General features: G+C 35.4%; 1 protein-coding gene and 2 pseudogenes across 1 annotated transcript; all 3 read left to right on the top strand.

Annotated features, from left to right (window-relative positions):
- The first annotated feature begins 57 nt into the window (after positions 1–57).
- Positions 58–2,475, top strand: LOC105782533 (dynamin-related protein 4C). The gene is given in 2 exon segments (XM_052626535.1): positions 58–1,704; positions 1,707–2,475. Coding segments are annotated over 2 exon segments (2,133 nt in total). The 5' UTR covers positions 58–197; the 3' UTR covers positions 2,333–2,475.
- A 5,201-nt stretch (positions 2,476–7,676) lies between these two features.
- Positions 7,677–18,431, top strand: LOC128036030 (dynamin-related protein 4C-like; annotated as a pseudogene).
- Positions 18,432–18,948: 517 nt separating this feature from the next.
- LOC128036027 (dynamin-related protein 4C-like) lies at positions 18,949–21,424 on the top strand (annotated as a pseudogene).
- The last annotated feature ends 2,146 nt before the right edge of the window (positions 21,425–23,570 follow it).

The following is a 23,570-nucleotide window of genomic DNA, read 5'->3' as shown; positions in this document are numbered from 1 at the left end:
GGATTTGGTATAGGATGCTATCACCATGATCCTATTTTGGTGCTTTACCCTATTTTAATTGTCATTATCAAGCCAAGCATGCTTCATTGAATTTGTCTTCACTTAAGTTAGAGCTTGTTGCTTTTCAACTTCCAACAAAAAAACCATTTAAAACATCAAGTTTGGCCAATTCCCACTCCTGTCTCGACTTCTAAAAAATGGGTAGCTATGATGAAGCTGATTCAGGGAGCATTGGTTTCATCAATGATTATGAAGATTCTCAACCAGCAACTCCTCCTATGGACCGACGTAGGGTGGTGACAGCAGCAGCAGCTCAAGCCCCAATTATTTCATCATTCAATGACAAAATCCGACCTTTGCTTGATGTCATCGACAGGCTCAGGCTGCTCATGGCGATGAAAGAAGGCATACAGCTCCCCACAATTGTTGTGGTCGGAGACCAGTCATCAGGCAAGTCTAGTGTTCTTGAATCCTTGGCTGGCGTTAACCTTCCTCGTAGCCAGGGCATTTGCACCAGGGTACCTCTCATAATCAGGTTGCAGAACCATGCAAGTCCAAGGCCAGAGCTTTACTTGGAGTACAATGGCAAAATGGTCCCAGTGGAGGCACCCCAGATTGCAACAGCCATAAACATTGCAACTGATGAGATTGCGGGCCCGGGTAAGAGCATATCTGACACCCCTTTAACTTTAGTGGTGAGAAAAGATGGGGTTCCTGATCTTACCATGGTTGATCTTCCTGGAATTACCAGAGTTCCTGTCCATGGTCAGCCTAACAACATATATGAGCAGATCAGGGACATTATCATGCAGTACATAACTCCAAAGGAAAGCATTATCCTTAATGTTCTGTCGGCTACGGTCGATTTTTCAACTTGTGAATCCATTAGGATGTCGCAACAAGTGGACAAGAATGGTGAGAGAACTCTTGCTGTGGTTACTAAAGTAGGTAGGGCCCCTGAAGGGCTTGTTGACAAGGTTACTGCAGATGATGTGAATATAGGACTTGGTTATGTTTGTGTTCGGAATCGGATTGGTGATGAATCCTACGAAGAAGCAAGGAAGGAAGAGGCTAGATTGTTCGAAACTAATGCACATTTGTCATGTATTGATAAATCAATTGTGGGTGTTCATGTTTTGGCTCAAAAGCTTGTTCAAATTCAAGCTAATGAAATTGCAAAGTGCTCGCCAGAGATTGTTAAAAACATTAGTGCAAAGCTGGATGAAAATGTTTCAGAGCTAGAGAAAATGCCAAAGGTCTTAACTTCAATTGCTGATGCAACTCAAGCTATGATGTGGATCATTCAAGCAGCTAAAGAATCCCTCAAGAAACTTCTTTGGAGGGGGGAATTTGATGAATACCCCGAGGACAACACGAAGCACGGGACTGCTCGGTTTGTAGAAATGCTGAACCGGTTCTCCGATGAACTTCACAACTGCGAGGAAAGTAATCTGTCGAAAGACTTTTTAACAGAAGAGATCAAGGGTTTGGAAGATGCTAAGGGGATCGAACTACCAAACTTCCTTCCCTGTGAAGCATTCCTTCGAATCTTCCGGAGAAAAGTCGAGAGGATATCGTATCTCCCTATCAAATTCACCGAAAAGTATTGGGATTACATAGACAATGTGGTGACGTCTGTTTTGACGCGCCACTCGGAAATGTATTATCAGCTCAAGGTATCGGCGAAAGGAGCCGCTCACAATCTTGTTCAAAAGCTGAGGAGCAATCAATCAATAGGGTGAAAGAGATTGTGGAAATGGAGAAACTAACAGGCTATACATGTAACCCTGATTACATGAGGAAGTGGAAAGAGCTCATGAACCAACAAGACTATTTCATAAACCAAATAACCGGAACAGACATGATGTTGCCACCTTACCGTGAGGATCTCCAAAACATGATGTTGCGACCTTCCTGTGAGGATCTCCAAGGTTTCGGAGAAATCCAAGGTCTCAAGGAAGTCCAAGGTTTCGGAGAAATCCAAGTCGAACATCTCAGACAACACTCCAACGTTTTGATCCTGCAACAAGCTTTCGATCTGAAGATGAGAACAGTTGCTTATTGGAAGATATTTAAAGTTAGATTGGTTGATTCCATGGCATTGCATTTACAATACTGTGTTCATAATCTTGTAAACAATGGCATTGATGAGATTGTGAAGGAGCTGATGGGACCAGATGGACATGGGATGGAGAAGGTGATGGTGGAATCTCCTGCCATTGTTGCAAAGCGTGAGAAGCTTAAAAACAACATCAAGGTGTTAAAGGAGTCCAAAGATAATGTGGCCAAGGTCATGGACAGGATTGTTGTTTATGATGCTTACTTGGTTTAATATTTTCACATAAAATTTAGGTCATCATCATGGTTTGCTTTATTACATGCTGCAAGTGTCTGTACTCTATATATATAGTATAGATTATTAAGAACTGAAGATTATATAATAATGTCAGAACTACAGTGATTAGTTTTTATTTATTTTGTTTTCTTTAAAATCTTGCGGATAGAGTTTTAACTCAATTACCAATGCAAGATGACTTAAGTTTTTGTGCGATGAAACATATTATCCTTCTACTTATGGCTTAAGGTAGGCTACATGTACTTTTAGAAATTGCATCAAAAAAAGTAGATATTATCATAACATAATCGGACACCAAGATTCGTTACCTAGTCCACAAATTAATCAAGATAGAAAGAGAAAAAAAGAGAGTAAATATATATTCTTTTAATTTTAACTAATATTATAAAATTTGATAATTTACTTAAAATATTTCAAACTCAATGCATCCCATTCATAGCTATCATAAATTAACAACAATAATTATGTATCAAACTACATACTTTAACAATTGAATTACAAAAAATTACACACAAAAATTAATAATTACAATAAAAATTGAAAAAGAAATAGAAATAATTTGAAATCAATTTTTTATCAGTTCAATTTTTTTATATAAAATAAAATGATTAAAGATTAAAATATCAAAGTGAAGCCAATGAGACATTGTGGGAACTTCATGCAATTTTCTTTCGAAGCCTCTTTGCATGGCCCCTTTGAGAGCTCTAGAGTATGATGGATTTCACATACTCTTCTTTCAAAACGAATCCGACAGTGTGGGGATTTTGGTGAAGTATCTTTGAAGGTAAGCTAAGGCGATCGAATTACCGAACTTCCTGCAACAACTTTTCGATAATTCCAAGTGTTTAACTTATAATCTCCAATCTTTTTATAATATTACTTTCTTGCTCTTATACCACTACAAGGTCAATATTTCATCATCTTTTTTTCGAAACTTTGTTCATAAGCGATCCGAGATTTGAATACTTAAAATATTAACATTGGGTCTTACGGTATCAGGCGAAGTCATGAATTATGTGATGAAGAGCCAAGATAAAATTAAAAAAAATAGGGGACAAAGCTAAAATATTTTACATTAAAATAACTCAAATTGAATTTAATTATTTGAAAAGGGTCTAAATTACAATTGTTCCATTTAAATAAAAGCCAGGAAGGAACTAAATTGAACAATTGACATTTAAGAGGCACTATAATCATAATGATACCATTTAACTAAAAGAGGTCTAAAGCCCTTATTTACTCCGTTCATCGAGGTTCGCCTCAAACACGTTAACAATCACTTAATTTTGTACTGCAAATTACAAAAAAATTTATTTATTATTTAATAATTTTGAAAGATTATTTAGAAAGAAATAATCTTTATCTACCAAAAGAAAATTATTCTTATATAATAATATAATAACTTATAAATTAAGATACAACAATTATATTTTAAAGAGTTAGTGTCTACTTTCTAAAATCAATTTGGTAGAGGCCGATTGTGACTCTTTTATGTGTACATCTTTTGGGTCATGACAATGACTACATCATACAAACAATTTTTAATGTCAATTATTGAATATTATTAGTTATTAAATAATCAATGTCCAAAAGAAATAATTAAAGACTAAATTACGTAATTTTTTGTCATTTAATTATGAAAAGTTACAAAATGATCACTAAATTATTCACTTTTGTCTTTTTGGTCATCGATCATCGGTGGCAACTTTTAAAATTAGCATAATATCAACTTTAACCCTTAATATTTATAAATTATGTCAATTTAATCTTTGTTTCCTCAAACAGTACTCTCAACATTTATACATTGCTTAGTTTGATTTTTTTTGTACAACTTTGTTTTTCTTTACCCTTTCAACTAAAAAGTTAAAAATAAATTTATCAGTTAAATTTGATTAAAATATATATAAAAAAGGAGCACCTAGAAATCCAAGATAATACTTTTTATCTTTTTTTTTCTTTTAAAATTAACTCTCAATGTCACAAAGAAAAGCAAAATTACAAAAGAGAGACTAAATTATACAATGTGTAAATGTTGAGAGTTAAAAAATTTTAGAATCAAGACTAAATTGATACAATATATAAATTGTAAGGGTTAAATTGCTATTATGCTAATTTTAAAAGTTGCCACCGCTATCTAAAAAGACAAGATTGAATAGTTAAGTGACCATTTTGTAACTTTTCATAGTTGGGTGACTCCTTGTGTTCTATTTACAGTCTCGTTTACACTATTATTATTTTTATTAATATGATTATTTATATTAATATTATGATTTTTGTTACTAATATTATTTTCGTTAGGATCATCATCATCATCCTCGTCTTCCTCCTCGTCGTCGTCGACATCGTCTCCATCCAATTCATCGTCACCGCTGTTAGTGGAGCCACCTCCGGACTACTCCCCAATTCCTCCGGTGATGATTCGGCGAGCTACGACGGTCTCATGGAGGAAGCGGCGGCAGGGCGGCGGCGAGATGTTGGAGGAGCGGAATCGGGAGGTTGCAAAGGAGGAAGGAGAACATTTTATCGTCTATGAAGGAAGTTGGATCTCGGGTTTTGAACCGGTCGGCCGGTTGTATCGGGTCCGCAATTAAAGGCTCCGATCGGGTCGTCTTGGAAGACGTTGAGAGTGATTTCGCCGGAGGACATGGCAATTAAGGAAATTCGCATCTTTAGAAGGGTAATTTGGGAATTCAAGGAACAAATTCAGGATTTTCCCAAGAGCGGAGCGAAGAGGGTTTTAGATATTTCGCACGGTTCACGTTTTGGGGAAGGAGAAGAAAGAACGGAACCCGAATCGAAACAAAACGACGTCATTTCATTGATTGCCCGAACTTGGTAGATTTTTAAAATTGGTACCTAATTTTTCTTATTGATCAAATTAGTACCTTATGTTTGAAATTGTTACCATATCGTCTAAAATCTTAAAGCCAATAAATTGTGATGACATGACAATTGAACACGTAATGCAATGGACATAATTTATAATCTTTTCAATTATTTAATGACATTTCAATAATTTTTCTATGTCATCGACACATAATTTTATTAGTTTTTTTATCCTAAATCCAAAACCTTGAATTCTGAACCATAACCCTTGAATTTTGAAAAATATTAATGGAGAGGTTTATTTGCTTTTCCTTATCTACAATAACTTTTCGATGATTCCAAGTGTTTAACATGTAATCTCCAATCTTTTTATAATATTAGTTTCTAGCTCTTATACGGCTACGAGGTTAATATTTCATCATCTTTCTTTCAAAACTTTGTTCATAGACGATCAGAGATTTAAATACTTGAAGTATGAACATTGGGTCTCACGATATTAGAGGTGAAGTAAGAAATTATATAATGAGGAGCTAAGATGAAATTAAAAAAAACAGGGGGCAAAGCTAAAATATGTTGCATTGAAGTAACTCAAATTAAATTTAAACATTTGAAAAGGGTCTAAATTACAATTATTCAATTTAAATAAAAGCTAGAAAGGAACTAAATTGAACAAATAAGAGGCACTATAATCATAATTATACCATTTAAAGGTCTAAAGCTTACATGCCGCTTTAGCTCTGCCTTGCATGACATGTTGATCGAGATTCGCCTGGAACACGTTTAACATTCATTTAATTTTGTACCATAAATAACAATAAAATGTGTCAAAAAATTCAACGATTATTTAATAATTTCAAAATATTATCTAAAAAGTTATGCTTATATAATAATATAATAACTTATAAATTAAGATACAACAATTATATTTTAAATAAATTTCTCTTTAAATAGTTGGTGTCTACTTTCTAAATTCAATTTATTAGAGGCCGATTGTGACTCTATTTTTGTGTGTACATCTTTTGGTCATGATAATGACTTCATCAAACAAACAAATTTTTAATGTCAATTATTGAAAGTTATTAGTTATTAAATAATCAATGGTCAAAAACAAATAATTAAATACTAAATTACGTAAATAGTCATAAAATTATTCAGTTTTATCTTTTTTGTCTTTGGTCATCGGTTAACTTTTAAAATTAGTTATAATATCAACTTTAGCTCTCGATATTTATAAATTATGTCAATTTAGTCTTGATTCTAAAAAATTAACTCTCAACATTTACACATTGTGTAATTTAATTTAATTTTTACAACTTTGTTTTTCTTCACCCTTTTATCTAAAAAGCTAAAAATAAATTTATTAGCTAAATTTGATTAAAATATATAAAAAATAGGAGCACCAGAAATCCAAGATAATACTTTTGATCTTTTCTTATTCCTTTAAAACTAATCTTCAATCGAAAAGCAAAACTACAAAAAGAGAGAGACTAAATTATACAATTTGTAAATGTTGAGAGTTAATTTTTTTTTTTAAGAATAAAGACTAAATTGATTATATAGGTAAAATACTAATTTCTAATCAACAGCTTCACTGAGACCATACACGTTGGGGTCATTGCTTGGAGAAGAATCCATCGCTTTTTTCTCTAAAAAAGTGTCAACCCCATACTAGAAAGGTTTAGGAAGATGATTAATGATTATATTTGCATTGATTTTTGTTGGTTTAATTAACTTTTTTCTCTAAAAAAGTGTCAACCCCAAACTAGAAAGGTTTAGGAAGATGATTAATGATTATATTTGTATTGATTTTTGTTGGTTTAATTAACTTTTTTTTTAACCAGTGTGTTTGTTGTTTCGTGTTTTGAACATTTGAACAGCACTATCTGCTGGAATTCCTTTTCTTGATCCTTACTTAAACAAAGATGGATTATTTGATTATGGGCTTAATTTCGCGTTTGCCGGAGCTACTGCCATGTCTGCAGAAGATTTAGCCAAGTGGAATGTTTCTTTTGTGCCTACCGGCATATCTTTAAGTATACAACTTGACTGGATGTTTAGCAATTTCAATGCAACTTGTCATGGTAACAAAGGTTAGCATCTTTCCTATATATATATATATATATGTTTGTTGATATAGGATGTGGTGGAAGAGGTTGAAGGTGGCTCACACGTGAGTGTCAAGAGCTGCTAGCAGAGGTTGAAGATAGATTATTCTTGTAGACTTAATGGTCGAGTGATGGAGCCTCTACTAGATGTGATAGGAACAGGTCCTGAGTGGATCTTGATATGACCTTGTGGTGGGTCGTGTGACAAGGCACGTGAGTGTCTTTAGTTGGTTGAGCTATCATGCAGGCGAGACCTCCATGATCGAGCGGTTGGTCTAATGAGGCCTCCTGGTGAGGTAATCAGGTATAATAACAATGTTCAGAATGGATTAACACAAATAACCACTTGAGGTGTTATATTTGGTAGATTGCTTCAAGAAAATGGAAAAGCTCTTTTCATGGTTGGGATGCGAAAACCCTAATGAACGGCTTAGTTGGGATGGAGTTCATTTGACACAAAGAGCATATGAGTTAATGGCAACATGGCTTGTACGTGACATCTATCCGAAACTTCAATGTGAATACATTGTTTCATATAGTTCTGCTGTCTAGTTCCTGTAGGAATTAGTGGGGATGTTTATGTTTCGAACTTTCTGTCATCGACACACTCATCTTTTGGTTGGTCACGATTTGATTTTGTTCTGTTTCCTCTCTTCTGTCCTTGTATCATTATTTTCTACAATCCAATACGGAATATAAGATGTATTTTCTACAATTCAAAGTATAACCTAAAGTTTTCCATTCCCATTGTAGCTTCCTTTGATTGTTTCTTGGGGTTTGGTATAGGATGCTATCGCTTTATTGTGCTTTACCCTATTTTAATTTTCATTATAAAGCCAAACATGCTTCATTGAATTTGTCTTCACTTTAGTTTAAGTTTATTGCTTTCCAACTTCCAACAAAAAAACCATCAAAAACATCAAGTTTGGCCACTTCCCACTCCTGTCTCGACTTCTAAAAAATGGGCAGCGATGATGAATCTGATTCAGGGAGCATTGATGTCATCATTGATTATGAAGATTCTCAACCAGCAACTCCTCCTATGGAACAACCTAATGTGGTGGGAGCAGCAGCAGCTCAAGCCCCAATTATTTCATCATACAATGACAAAATCCGACCTTTGCTTGATGTCATCGACAGGCTCAGGCTGGTCATGGTGATGAAAGAAGGCATACAGCTCCCCACAATTGTTGTGGTTGGAGACCAGTCATCAGGCAAGTCTAGTGTTCTTGAATCCTTGGCTGGTGTTAACCTTCCTCGTAGCCAGGGCATTTGCACCAGGGTACCTCTCATAATCAGGTTGCAGAACCATGCAAGGCCAAGGCCAGAGCTCTACTTGGAGTACAATGGCAAAATGGTCCCAGTGGAGGAACCCCAGATTGCAACAGCCATAAACATTGCAACTGATGAGATTGCAGGCCCGGGTAAGAGCATATCTGACATCCCTTTGACTTTGGTGGTGAGAAAAGATGGGGTTCCTGATCTTACCATGGTTGATCTTCCTGGAATTACCAGAGTTCCTGTCCATGGTCAGCCTGACAACATATATGAGCAGATCCGGGACATCATCATGCAGTACATAACACCAAAGGAAAGCATTATCCTTAATGTTCTGTCGGCTACGGTTGATTTTTCAACTTGTGAATCCATTAGGATGTCGCAACAAGTGGACAAGAATGGTGAGAGAACTCTTGCTGTGGTTACTAAAGTAGATAGGGCCCCGAAGGGCTTGTTGACAAGGTTACTGCAGATGATGTGAATATAGGACTTGGTTATGTTTGTGTTCGAATCGGATTGGTGATGAATCCTATGAAGAAGCAAGGAAGGAAGAGGCTAGATTGTTCAAACTAATGCACATTTGTCATGTATTGATAAATCAATTGTGGGTGTTCATGTTTTGGCTCAAAAGCTTGTCCGAATTCAAGCTAATGCAATTGCAAAGTGCTTGCCAGAGATTGTTAAAACATTAGTGCAAAGCTGGATGCAAATGTTTCAGAGCTAGAGAAATGCCAAAGGCCTTAACTTCTATTGCTGATGCCACTCAAGCTATGATGAGGATCATTCAAGCAGCTAAAGAATCCCTCAAGAAGCTTCTTTGGAGGGGGGAATTTGATGAATACCCCGAGGACAACACGAAGCACGGGACTGCACGGTTTGTCGAAATGCTGAACCGGTTGTCCGATGAGCTTCACAACTGCGAGGAAAGTAATCTATCAAAAGACTTTTTAACAGAAGAGATCAAGGGTTTGGAAGATGCTAAGGGATCGAACTACGAACTTCCTTCCCTTTGAAGCATTCCTTCAGATCTTACGGAGAAAAGTCGAGAGGATATCGTATCTCCCTATCAAGTTCACCGAAAAGTATTGGGATTACATAGACGATGTGGTGATGTCTGTTTTGACGAGCCACTGGGAAATGTATTATCACCTCAAGGTATTCACGAAAGGAGCTGCTCACAACCTTGTTCAAAAGCTGAGGGAGCAATCAATCAATAGGGTGAAAGAGATTGTAGAAATGGAGAAGCTAACAGGCTATACATGTAACCCTGATTACTTGATGGAGTGGAATAAGCTCATGAAGGAACAAGACCATTTCATAAACCAAATATCTGGAACAAACATGCGGCCGCTGCCTTGCAGTGTGGATCTCCAAGGTTTTGGGAAAATCCAAGTCGAACATCTCAGACAACACTCGAATGTTTCGACCCTGCAACAAGCTTTCGCCCTGAAGATGAGAATGGTTGCTTATTGGAAGATATTTAAGGTGAGATTGGTTGATTCCATGGCATTGCATTTGCAATACCATGTTCATAATCTTGTACACAATGACATTGATGAGATTATGAAGGAGCTGATGGGACCAGATGGACATGGGATAAAGATGATGCTGGTGGAATCTCCTGCCATTGTTGCAAAGCGTGAGAAGCTTAAAAACAGCATCAAGGTGTTAAAGGAGTCCAAAGATAGTGTGGCCAAGGTCATGGACAGGATTGTTGTTTATGATGCTTACTTGGTTTAATATTTTCACATAAAATTTAGGTCATCATCATGGTTTGCTTTATTACATGCTGCAAGTGTCTGTACTCTATATATATAGCATAGATTATAAAGAATTGAAGATTATATAATAATGTCAGGACTACTGTGGATGGTAAATTGGGGGATTAGTTTTTATTTATTTTGTTTTCTTTAAAATCTTGCCAATCGAGTCTTAACTTAATTGTCAATGCAGGAAGATATAAGTTTTTGTGCGCAGAAGCATATTATCCTTCTATTTATGGCTTAAAAGGGGCTACAAGTACTTCTAGACATTATTTCGAAAAAAGCAGATATTATCAGAACATAATCAGGCACCAATATTCGATATCTTATCCACAAAGCAAGATACAAAGAGAAAAAAAAGAGAGTAAATATATATTCTTTTAATTTTAACTAATGTTATAAAATTTGATATAAATTACTTGAAATATTTCAAACTCAATGTATCCCATTCATAGCTATCCTAAATTAACAACAATAATTTTGTATCAAAAAACTACATACTTTAACAATTGAATTACAAATAATTACACAAAAATCAATATTTACACTAAAAATTGAAAAATAAAAATTGGAATAATTTGAAATCAAATTTTTATGAGTTCAATTTTTTATATAAAATAAAATGATTAAAGGTTAAAATATCAAAATGAAGCCAATGAGACATTGTGGGAACTTCATACAATTTTCTTTCGAAGCCTCTTTGCATGGTCCCTTTGAGAGCTCTAGAGTATAATGGATTTCACATACTCTCAAAGCGAATCTGACAGTGTGGGGATTTCGGTGTCTAAATTGGTGAAGTATTGAAGGTAAGCTAAGGGGATCGAACTACCGAACTTCTTGCAACAACTTTTCGATAATTCCAAGTGTTTAATTTATAATCTCCAATCTTTTTATAATATTACTTTCTAGCTTTTATACAGCTGCAAGGTCAATATTCCATGATCTTTCTTTCGAAACTTTGTTCATAAACGATCCGAGATTTGAATACTTAAATATTAACATTAAATCTCATGGTATCAAAGTAAGTCATGAATTATGTGATAAAGAGCCAAGATAAAATTAAAAAATAGGGACAAAGCTAAAATATTTTACATTAAAATAACTCAAATTAAATTTAAATATTTGAAAAGGGTCTAAATTACAATTGTTCCATTTAAATAAAAGCTAGAAAGGAACTAAATTGAACAATTGATATTTAAGAGGCACTATAATCATAATGATACCATTTAACTAAAAGAGTGTCGAAAAGCTGCGTATATTATAAAAGAAACTATAACATTGATGTATTCTGAAAGCAAAACATAAAAGATGAAGAAATCATGATGTTTATGAATTAGAAAGAAATCACAAATAACAGAATAAAAAAGAAGGAAAAAGAAGAACAAGTGAGAGAGATTTTGAGTGTAACACTCTATTTCTTATTCAACATTTTTTAAGCATGCAGAATGAAGAGTAGCACCTAGGCTACTTATAGCAGTTCAGGTGTTCTAGATAATTTGTTAACAAAAAATAACAAACAAGTTACAGCTGTACCAGAAATAACAGACTTAAATCATAAGCCAGTATCAAGCATTAACAGATATACTAAACCAGCACAAGCACCTTGCGAGAAAGCTATATTGTGCTTATCTCAAACATATTATCGAACACCTGCATATCATTCTTACTGCCTGATATTCCCCCTGTTTTCTCCTCCTCCGAGAAAACAAAAGCCGTGGATACTGAGCAGAGTTGACATAATCCAAGCTTTGATCGCAGCGCAACAAATTGAGATTCACTTAAAGGTTTAGTGAATAGATCCGCAACTTGATTGTGTGCAGCAATATGATTGATTTGAAGATCACCCTTTACTACTTTTTCCCGGACAAAATGAAGATCAAGTTCAACATGTTTCATCTTGGAATGAAGAACAGGATTTGCTGATATCTAGACAGCACCAGAATTGTCGCACCATATAGTTGGAATTCCACAACACTTCTCTCCAAGATCAGTCAGAATATGAATGAACCAAACGATGTCAGCCGCAGTATTGGCGACACTTCGAAATTCTGCCTCAGATGTGGAGCGTGCCACTACATGCTGCTTCTTGGATGACCAACCAATGAGGTTGCCACCTATGTAGATACAGAAACCAGAAGTAGACCTCCTATCTTCAAGAGAGCTGCCCCAATCCGAATCTGAAAAAGCTGCAATATCAACCTGATCCGCTGGAGTGTAATAAAGGCCAAACTCGATAGTTCCTTGAAGATATCGTAGTAGTAGTTTGACTGCCACCCAGTGCTTGTCAGTTGGAGAATGCATGAACTGACTGAGTTTGTTTACAGCAAAGGCTATATCGGGACGGGTAAGACATGCATATTGAAGTCCACCCACAATGCTTCTATATAAAACAGCCTTGGACGTAGGTAACAATTGACCATCAGTTGAAGTGAGAGTAGGAGACACGACCATTGGAGTGGGTACTGAGCCAGCAGAAGTCATCTCAGCACAATTGATTAACTCACGAATATACTTTTTCTGCGATAGATGTAGAGTTCCATTACGTCTATGCACTTCTACTTCAAGAAAATAATGCAAAGGTCCCAAATCCTTAAGGGAAAACGCTTTGTTTAACTGATGACTAACATCACTCAGTTCCTTCGAATTGCTACCAGTGAGAATAATGTCATCAACATATACCAGACACCATACCCTAGTTCCTTCATTTTGACGTGTGAATAAAGAATGGTCAGTACATGAAGCTTGAAAATTCAGATTGGAACACAAAAAATCTTTGAGCTTTTGAAACCAAGCTCTCGGCGCTTGTTTGAGACCATAAAGGGCCTTTCGTAGTTTGCAAACAAGAGGTTGACCTTCGATATTTCGCTGCTCAAAACCGGGGGGTTGTTGCATATATACTTCCTCAACAAGATCTCCATTGAGGAAGGCATTGTTGACATCTACTTGCCTCAATTCCCAACCATGAGTAACTGCCAAGGAAAGGAGAGTGCGAACAGTATTTGCTTTTATGACTGGACTGAACGTGTCATGAAAGTCGAAGCTTATTTTCTGAGCATAACCCTTGGCAACCAGCCGAGCTTTGAATCGATCCACAGTACCATCAGCTCGTTTCTTTACCTTGAACAACCACTTGCATCCCACAGTATGTCGATTTGGTGGTAAGGAAGCTAAGTCCCAAGTTTAATTTCTCACTAAAGCATCAAGTTCATCATGAACGGCTTGTTGCCATTGAGGAAACCGCATAGCTTCATGAATATCTACAGGAGAAAAAGGTATATTAGTAACTTGATAAGTGATAATTTTCAGTTTTACAATACCTGACTTGCCCCTTGTGATCATGGGGTGACTATTAAGTTGGGACGGGTTTGGTATATCTTGAGACTGCACTTCAAATGAAGGTGCAGATGCAGAATTTGGCAAACTTTGAGACTGGTGCCCATCGTGTGAAAAATTAGGTGAGTGATTCTGAGATGAGGAAGTGCAATTTATGTTAGAATCATTATTTTGAGAGTTGAACGGAGTAAAACCAGAATTTGGAGAATGAGATGGAGGAGGAGTAGATATTAGTGATGGCGATTTAGACTGCTGCAATGAAGAGCAAAAATTAGTATTAGTAGTTAAATCAGGTGGCGAAACAATAGGTAAATGAACTGTAGTAAATGGAGTGTGTGAATAATGTGAAGAAATGCGCATGTCATCCTTTAGTGAAAAAGGAAAAATATCTTCCTGAAACTTAACATGTCGAGATATATACACTCGACCATTAGGTGCAAGACACTTATAACCCTTATGATTAGCAACCGTGCCCAAAAAAACGCAAGATATAGACCGAAACTGCAGTTTATTGTGATTATAAGGTGTCAACAAGGGAAAACAACGACATCCAAACACACGAATAAGAGAGTAATCAGGCTTAACTTGATACAATTTTTCAAAAGGAGTTTTATTATTTATAGCCTTGGAAGGTAAGATGTTTATTATATTAACAGCGTAAGTAAAAGCATCAGACCAATATATTAAAGGCATGGAACTTTGTGCAAGTAAAGTAAGACCTATTTCTACAATTTGTCTATGTCTTCGTTCAATTAAACCATTCTGTTCAGAAGTATGAGGACAGGTTAATCTATGTTGTATGCCAAATGATTGCAAGTACTGTACAAATGATCTAAACTCTCCACCACTATCAGTTTGCAACGCCTTAATCTTTTTATCAAACATTGTTTCAACTTGCTTTTTGAACACAAGAAATGCAGACAGAGCCTCAGACTTCTGTTTCAAAAGAAAAATCCAAACATGTCTTGAATATGCATCGATGAATGAAATATAGTATTTATACCCAGAAGACACACATGGAGCTGGTCCCCAAACATCACAGTGAATAAGTTGTAAAGGAGAAGTATACTCAGTGGTTGATGATGTAAATGGTAGTTTATGACTTTTTCCATATTGACAAGCAACACATAATGGAAAATCCTTGAGAACTTTAACAGGAAGAGCAGATGTGGAAGCTAGATGTGCAAGATTGTGTGTCGAAGTGTGTCCTAGCCTACGATGCCACAACTCATGAGAAGTTAAACTTTTACATTTCACACAATCATTATTATTTGAACTAACACTAGTGGTAAAGCATGAAAGATCAGACGAGAGATACGAAAGAGCACTGAATTTCTGATTCACATCCAATTTGTAGAGACCATCAACTTCAACTCATTGTGCCAGAACAGCCTGCGTAGTGAGATATTTAACAACACAATATTTGGGAAAAAATTCAAATGATACATTATTGTCTTTGGTGAATTGGGATACTGAAATTAAATTTTTGGTAATATCAGGAGCATAAAACAATTTGTTTAAGTGCAGTTCTTTTTGATCAGTAGAAAAAGTTGCAGTACCAGTATTTATAATAGGGATACAAGAACCATTACCGACTTGAACTATAGCTGTAACAGGATTAGAGTGCTGTAAGCATGTGGAATCATGTGTAAGATGCCCAGTTGCACCAGTATCTGGGTACCAAGCCGGATCTGCAACCACTGCTGGTGTAGCTTGCAAACACTTAGAGATTCGATTACCTTCTGAACTAGCTTGAGTAGAACCTGAACACAAAGAGCCAGCACCACTAACAAAAGGATTACCATTGTTACAGGACATAACATAAGGGTTTGCAGGACTGAGATTGCTGACTATCGGCATACTGCAGTTATATGCAGCAAAATGTGAAGTACCAGCATGGGTAGGAGGCATTCCAGTAGAAGGTATATGTGCAGACACATTAAGTCCTCCAGAACCAGCAAGATTACTTTGAGTATTCAACCCAGTAAAACCAGGATGTCCAACTTGAGGACTAAACATAGTAAAACCAGTAGTGGGACCAAGCCGGATCTGCAACCACTGCTGGTGTAGCTTGCAAACACTTAGAGATTCGATTACCTTCTGAACTAGCTTGAGTAGAACCTGAACACAAAGAGCCAGCACCACTAACAAAAGGATTACCATTGTTACAGGACATAACATAAGGGTTTGCAGGACTGAGATTGCTGACTATCGGCATACTGCAGTTATATGCAGCAAAATGTGAAGTACCAGCATGGGTAGGAGGCATTCCAGTAGAAGGTATATGTGCAGACACATTAAGTCCTCCAGAACCAGCAAGATTACTTTGAGTATTCAACCCAGTAAAACCAGGATGTCCAACTTGAGGACTAAACATAGTAAAACCAGTAGTGGGACCAGGATAACAATAAAAACCATTCACACCTTCAAAAGGCTTAACATAGTTTGATGACTGAGAATTAGTAGCAGTAGAGTCAGAAATACCAGTGAATGAAGCATTAAACCGATGAAAACATTTAGAGACCAAATGCCCTATCTTACCACATAATTGACATTGGGGTCTCGAATTATTTGAGTACCTTCCTCCTCTACCACGTGGCCTAAACCCGCCATTACCTTGATAATATAGTCTGGTCTGAACATTCATACCTTCAGAGCTAGAATTAAGAGTCTGATCATTCGACTTAGTACTATCACTGCTGTTTACCGGGAGTTACTGCTGCACGGCTATATTAGCAGTTATACTCATGACATTTCCCTGAAGTTTTATCCTCGCCTCTGCATCCAACAAAGCTGAAACAACTCCCTGAAGATCATAAGGCTGCTGAGTAGAAGTAATAATTGAAACAATGTTCTCATATTCGATAGGTAAACCGTTAAGAATAGCAGATTGTTGTTCCTCCTCATGAATATTTTGACCACATCCAGACAACACATCACAGATATGCTTAATTTCTGCTAGATATTCTCTCATTGTCTTATCTTGCTTCTTAACATTATGCAACATGCATCTATACTGCATTCTCTTAGTTCGTGAGTGAAGAGCAAATATCTGATTCAGCTTATTCCATATTTCAAAAGCAGAGTGCAAGCCAACCAGATGTGTATGTAGAGAAGGACTGACTGAGGACATCAACCATGACGCAAGAGCAGAATCTTGCTGCTCATACGAAACAAAAGCAGGATTTTCTGTTTGTACCCCCGAATCAGTGTTAATCACCCTAGGAGGAATAGCTATAGTTCCTTCTACATAACTTTGTAGCCTATGTGTTTTCAAAGTTAGGTAAACATGCTATTTCCATGACAGAAAATTGCTTTCATCAATCAACAGAGATATTTTCTTGGTCAAAATGGCAGTAAATGATTTACTAACATCAGATTTGACCTCAAAAGCAGGATTCACAGTTTCATTATTCAACGATTCATTTTGTTCAGAATTATTGACAGACATCGCAGCCAAAGATCACTCAAGAACAAAATAATAGCTGAAGAACAAGAGATTCTGCTTACAGAGACATTTAATCAAACACACGGCAGACGCAAATCACAGCTGATTATCATCAATTCCGAAGCTCTGATACCATGTCGAAAAGCTGCGTATATTATAAAAGAAACTATAACATTGATGTATTCTGAAAGCAAAACATAAAAGATGAAGAAATCATGATGTTTATGAATTAGAAAGAAATCACAAATAACAGAATAAAAAAGAAGGAAAAAGAAGAACAAGTGAGAGAGATTTTGAGTGTAACACTCTATTTCTTATTCAACATTTTTTAAGCATGCAGAATGAAGAGTAGCACCTAGGCTACTTATAGCAGTTCAGGTGTTCTAGATAATTTGTTAACAAAAAATAACAAACAAGTTACAGCTGTACCAGAAATAACAGACTTAAATCATAAGCCAGTATCAAGCATTAACAGATATACTAAACCAGCACAAGCACCTTGCGAGAAAGCTATATTGTGCTTATCTCAAACATATTATCGAACACCTGCATATCATTCTTACTGCCTGATAAAGAGGTCTAAAGCCCTTATCTACCCCTTTAGCTATGCGTTGCATGACATGTTCATCGAGGTTCGTCTCAAACACGTTAACATTTACTTAATTTTGTACTATAAATTACAAAAAAATTCAACGATTTTTTAATAATTTTGAAAGATTATTTAGAAAGAAATAATCTTTATCTACCAAAAGAAAATTATGCTTATATAATAATATAATAACTTATAAATTAAGATACAACAATTATATTTTAAATAGTTAGTGTCTATTTTCTAAAATCAATTTGGTAGAGGCCGATTGTGACTCCATTTTTATATGTACATCTTTTGGGTCATGACAATGACTTCATCATACAAACAATTTTTTAAAGTCAATTATTGAACGTTATTAGTAAATTTTTTGTCATTTAATTCTGAAAAGTTACAAAATTATCATTAAATTATTCAGTTTTGTCTTTTTTGGTCACCGATCATAGGTGGCAACTTTTAAAATTAGCATAATATCAACTTTAACCCTCAATATTTATAAATTATGTCAATTTAATCTTGATTCCAAAAATAATTAACTATCAACATTTATACATTGGGTAGTTTTATTTATTTATTTTTTAAGTACAACTTTGTTGCAAAGCGTGAGAAGCTTAAAACAGCATCAAGGTGTTAAAGGAGTCCAAAGATAGTGTGGCCAAGATCATGGATAGGATTGTTGCTTATGATGCTTACTTGGTTTAATATTTTCACATAAAATTTGGGTCATCATCATGGTTTGCTTCTTGCATGTTTTGCTTTTTTGTGTAGCAAGATTCCAATATTGTTCCATGCCTTGGGATACAATCATCTTTTTGGATTTTTATTTTTAAATACAGATGTTCTCATCTATTAATAGGGTATTTAGGTAAAATTTTTCGAATAATAACTGATCAGTCTAAATGTTTGGGGGAAGAAATCCAATATCATATTTGTTTTGACGTATAAACAATACCAAAGCATTATCGTACATCAATATTCGTTAAATAATCCAAAAACAAGGAATAAAGAGAAAAATATAGTACATCAATATTCGTTATATAATCCACAAAACAAGGAATAAAGAGAAAAATATACTCGTTATCTAGTTCTTGTAGGAACTTGTTCTGTTATCGACGCACTCATCGTTTGATTGGTCCCGATTTGCTTTTGTTCTATTTCCTCTCTTGCGTCCTTGTATCACTATTCTCTACAATCCAATACAGAATATAAGTTGTATTTTCTACAATTAAAAGTATAACATAAAGTTTCCATTCCCATTGTAGCTTCCTCTGAATGTTTCTTGGGATTTGGTATAGGATGCTATCACCATGATCCTATTTTTGGTGCTTTACCCTATTTTAATTGTCATTATCAAGCCAAGCATGCTTCATTGAATTTGTCTTCACTTAAGTTAGAGCTTGTTGCTTTTCAACTTCCAACAAAAAAACCATTTAAAACATCAAGTTTGGCCAATTCCCACTCCTGTCTCGACTTCTAAAAAATGGGTAGCTATGATGAAGCTGATTCAGGGAGCATTGGTTTCATCAATGATTATGAAGATTCTCAACCAGCAACTCCTCCTATGGACCGACGTAGGGTGGTGACAGCAGCAGCAGCTCAAGCCCCAATTATTTCATCATTCAATGACAAAATCCGACCTTTGCTTGATGTCATCGACAGGCTCAGGCTGCTCATGGCGATGAAAGAAGGCATACAGCTCCCCACAATTGTTGTGGTCGGAGACCAGTCATCAGGCAAGTCTAGTGTTCTTGAATCCTTGGCTGGCGTTAACCTTCCTCGTAGCCAGGGCATTTGCACCAGGGTACCTCTCATAATCAGGTTGCAGAACCATGCAAGTCCAAGGCCAGAGCTTTACTTGGAGTACAATGGCAAAATGGTCCCAGTGGAGGCACCCCAGATTGCAACAGCCATAAACATTGCAACTGATGAGATTGCGGGCCCGGGTAAGAGCATATCTGACACCCCTTTAACTTTAGTGGTGAGAAAAGATGGGGTTCCTGATCTTACCATGGTTGATCTTCCTGGAATTACCAGAGTTCCTGTCCATGGTCAGCCTAACAACATATATGAGCAGATCAGGGACATTATCATGCAGTACATAACTCCAAAGGAAAGCATTATCCTTAATGTTCTGTCGGCTACGGTCGATTTTTCAACTTGTGAATCCATTAGGATGTCGCAACAAGTGGACAAGAATGGTGAGAGAACTCTTGCTGTGGTTACTAAAGTAGGTAGGGCCCCTGAAGGGCTTGTTGACAAGGTTACTGCAGATGATGTGAATATAGGACTTGGTTATGTTTGTGTTCGGAATCGGATTGGTGATGAATCCTACGAAGAAGCAAGGAAGGAAGAGGCTAGATTGTTCGAAACTAATGCACATTTGTCATGTATTGATAAATCAATTGTGGGTGTTCATGTTTTGGCTCAAAAGCTTGTTCAAATTCAAGCTAATGAAATTGCAAAGTGCTCGCCAGAGATTGTTAAAAACATTAGTGCAAAGCTGGATGAAAATGTTTCAGAGCTAGAGAAAATGCCAAAGGTCTTAACTTCAATTGCTGATGCAACTCAAGCTATGATGTGGATCATTCAAGCAGCTAAAGAATCCCTCAAGAAACTTCTTTGGAGGGGGGAATTTGATGAATACCCGAGGACAACACGAAGCACGGACTGCTCGGTTTGTAGAAATGCTGAACCGGTTCTCCGATGAACTTCACAACTGCGAGGAAAGTAATCTGTCGAAAGACTTTTTAACAGAAGAGATCAAGGGTTTGGAAGATGCTAAGGGGATCGAACTACCAAACTTCCTTCCCTGTGAAGCATTCCTTCGAATCTTCCGGAGAAAAGTCGAGAGGATATCGTATCTCCCTATCAAATTCACCGAAAAGTATTGGGATTACATAGACAATGTGGTGACGTCTGTTTTGACGCGCCACTCGGAAATGTATTATCAGCTCAAGGTATCGGCGAAAGGAGCCGCTCACAATCTTGTTCAAAAGCTGAGGGAGCAATCAATCAATAGGGTGAAAGAGATTGTGGAAATGGAGAAACTAACAGGCTATACATGTAACCCTGATTACATGAGGAAGTGGAAAGAGCTCATGAACCAACAAGACTATTTCATAATCCAAATAACCGGAACAGACATGATGTTGCCACCTTACCGTGAGGATCTCCAAAACATGATGTTGCGACCTTCCTGTGAGGATCTCCAAGGTTTCGGAGAAATCCAAGGTCTCAAGGAAGTCCAAGGTTTCGGAGAAATCCAAGTCGAACATCTCAGACAACACTCCAACGTTTTGATCCTGCAACAAGCTTTCGATCTGAAGATGAGAACAGTTGCTTATTGGAAGATATTTAAAGTTAGATTGGTTGATTCCATGGCATTGCATTTACAATACTGTGTTCATAATCTTGTAAACAATGGCATTGATGAGATTGTGAAGGAGCTGATGGGACCAGATGGACATGGGATGGAGAAGGTGATGGTGGAATCTCCTGCCATTGTTGCAAAGCGTGAGAAGCTTAAAAACAACATCAAGGTGTTAAAGGAGTCCAAAGATAATGTGGCCAAGGTCATGGACAGGATTGTTGTTTATGATGCTTACTTGGTTTAATATTTTCACATAAAATTTAGGTCATCATCATGGTTTGCTTTATTACATGCTGCAAGTGTCTGTACTCTATATATATAGTATAGATTATTAAGAACTGAAGATTATATAATAATGTCAGAACTACAGTGATTAGTTTTATTTATTTTGTTTTCTTTAAAATCTTATGGATAGAGTTTTAACTCAATTACCAATGCAAGATGACTTAAGTTTTAATGCGATGAAACATATTATCCTTCTACTTATGGCTTAAGGTAGGCTACATGTACTTTTAGAAATTGCATCAAAAAAGTAGATATTATCATAACATAATCGGACACCAAGATTCGTTACCTAGTCCACAAATTAATCAATATAGAAAGAGAAAAAGAGAGTAAATATATATTCTTTTAATTTTAACTAATATTATAAAATTTGATAATTTACTTAAAATATTTCAAACTCAATGCATCCCATTCATAGCTATCATAAATTAACAACAATAATTATGTATCAAACTACATACTTTAACAATTGAATTACAAAAATTACACACAAAATTAATAATTACAATAAAATTGAAAAGAAATAGAAATAATTTGAAATCAATTTTTATCAGTTCAATTTTTATATAAAATAAAATGATTAAAGATTAAAATATCAAAGTGAAGCCAATGAGACATTGTGGGAACTTCATGCAATTTTCTTTCGAAGCCTCTTTGCATGGCCCCTTTGAGAGCTCTAGAGTATGATGGATTTCACATACTCTTCTTTCAAAACGAATCCGACAGTGTGGGGATTTTGGTGAAGTATCTTTGAAGGTAAGCTAAGGCGATCGAATTACCGAACTTCCTGCAACAACTTTTCGATAATTCCAAGTGTTTAACTTATAATCTCCAATCTTTTTATAATATTACTTTCTTGCTCTTATACCACTACAAGGTCAATATTTCATCATCTTTTTTTCCAAACTTTGTTCATAAGCGATCCGAGATTTGAATACTTAAAATATTAACATTGGGTCTTACGGTATCAGGCGAAGTCATGAATTATGTGATGAAGAGCCAAGATAAAATTAAAAAATAGGGACAAAGCTAAAATATTTTACATTAAAATAACTCAAATTGAATTTAATTATTTGAAAAGGGTCTAAATTACAATTGTTCCATTTAAATAAAAGCCAGGAAGGAACTAAATTGAACAATTGACATTTAAGAGGCACTATAATCATAATGATACCATTTAACTAAAAGAGGTCTAAAGCCCTTATTTACTCCGTTCATCGAGGTTCGCCTCAAACACGTTAACAATCACTTAATTTTGTACTGCAAATTACAAAAAAATTTATTTATTATTTAATAATTTTGAAAGATTATTTAGAAAGAAATAATCTTTATCTACCAAAAGAAAATTATTCTTATATAATAATATAATAACTTATAAATTAAGATACAACAATTATATTTTAAAGAGTTAGTGTCTACTTTCTAAAATCAATTTGGTAGAGGCCGATTGTGACTCTTTTATGTGTACATCTTTTGGGTCATGACAATGACTACATCATACAAACAATTTTTAATGTCAATTATTGAATATTATTAGTTATTAAATAATCAATGTCCAAAAGAAATAATTAAAGACTAAATTACGTAATTTTTTGTCATTTAATTATGAAAAGTTACAAAATGATCACTAAATTATTCACTTTTGTCTTTTTGGTCATCGATCATCGGTGGCAACTTTTAAAATTAGCATAATATCAACTTTAACCCTTAATATTTATAAATTATGTCAATTTAATCTTTGTTTCCTCAAACAGTACTCTCAACATTTATACATTGCTTAGTTTGATTTTTTTGTACAACTTTGTTTTTCTTTACCCTTTCAACTAAAAAGTTAAAAATAAATTTATCAGTTAAATTTGATTAAAAATATATATAAAAAGGAGCACCTAGAAATCCAAGATAATACTTTTTATCTTTTCTTTTCTTTTAAAATTAACTCTCAATGTCACAAAGAAAAGCAAAATTACAAAAGAGAGACTAAATTATACAATGTGTAAATGTTGAGAGTTAAAAAAATTTAGAATCAAGACTAAATTGATACAATATATAAATTGTAAGGGTTAAATTGCTATTATGCTAATTTTAAAAGTTGCCACCGCTATCTAAAAAGACAAGATTGAATAGTTAAGTGACCATTTTGTAACTTTTCATCGTTGGGTGACTCCTTGTGTAGTTTACCTATAATTAAATAATTAGGTTTCTTTACTCGTATTAAAA

This window comes from Gossypium raimondii, chromosome 13 (assembly GCF_025698545.1).
Source record: "Gossypium raimondii isolate GPD5lz chromosome 13, ASM2569854v1, whole genome shotgun sequence".
NCBI classification, from domain to species: domain Eukaryota; kingdom Viridiplantae; phylum Streptophyta; class Magnoliopsida; order Malvales; family Malvaceae; genus Gossypium; species Gossypium raimondii.
Note: the sequence above shows the minus strand (reverse complement) of the source record. Positions and strands in the feature narration are given on the sequence as shown.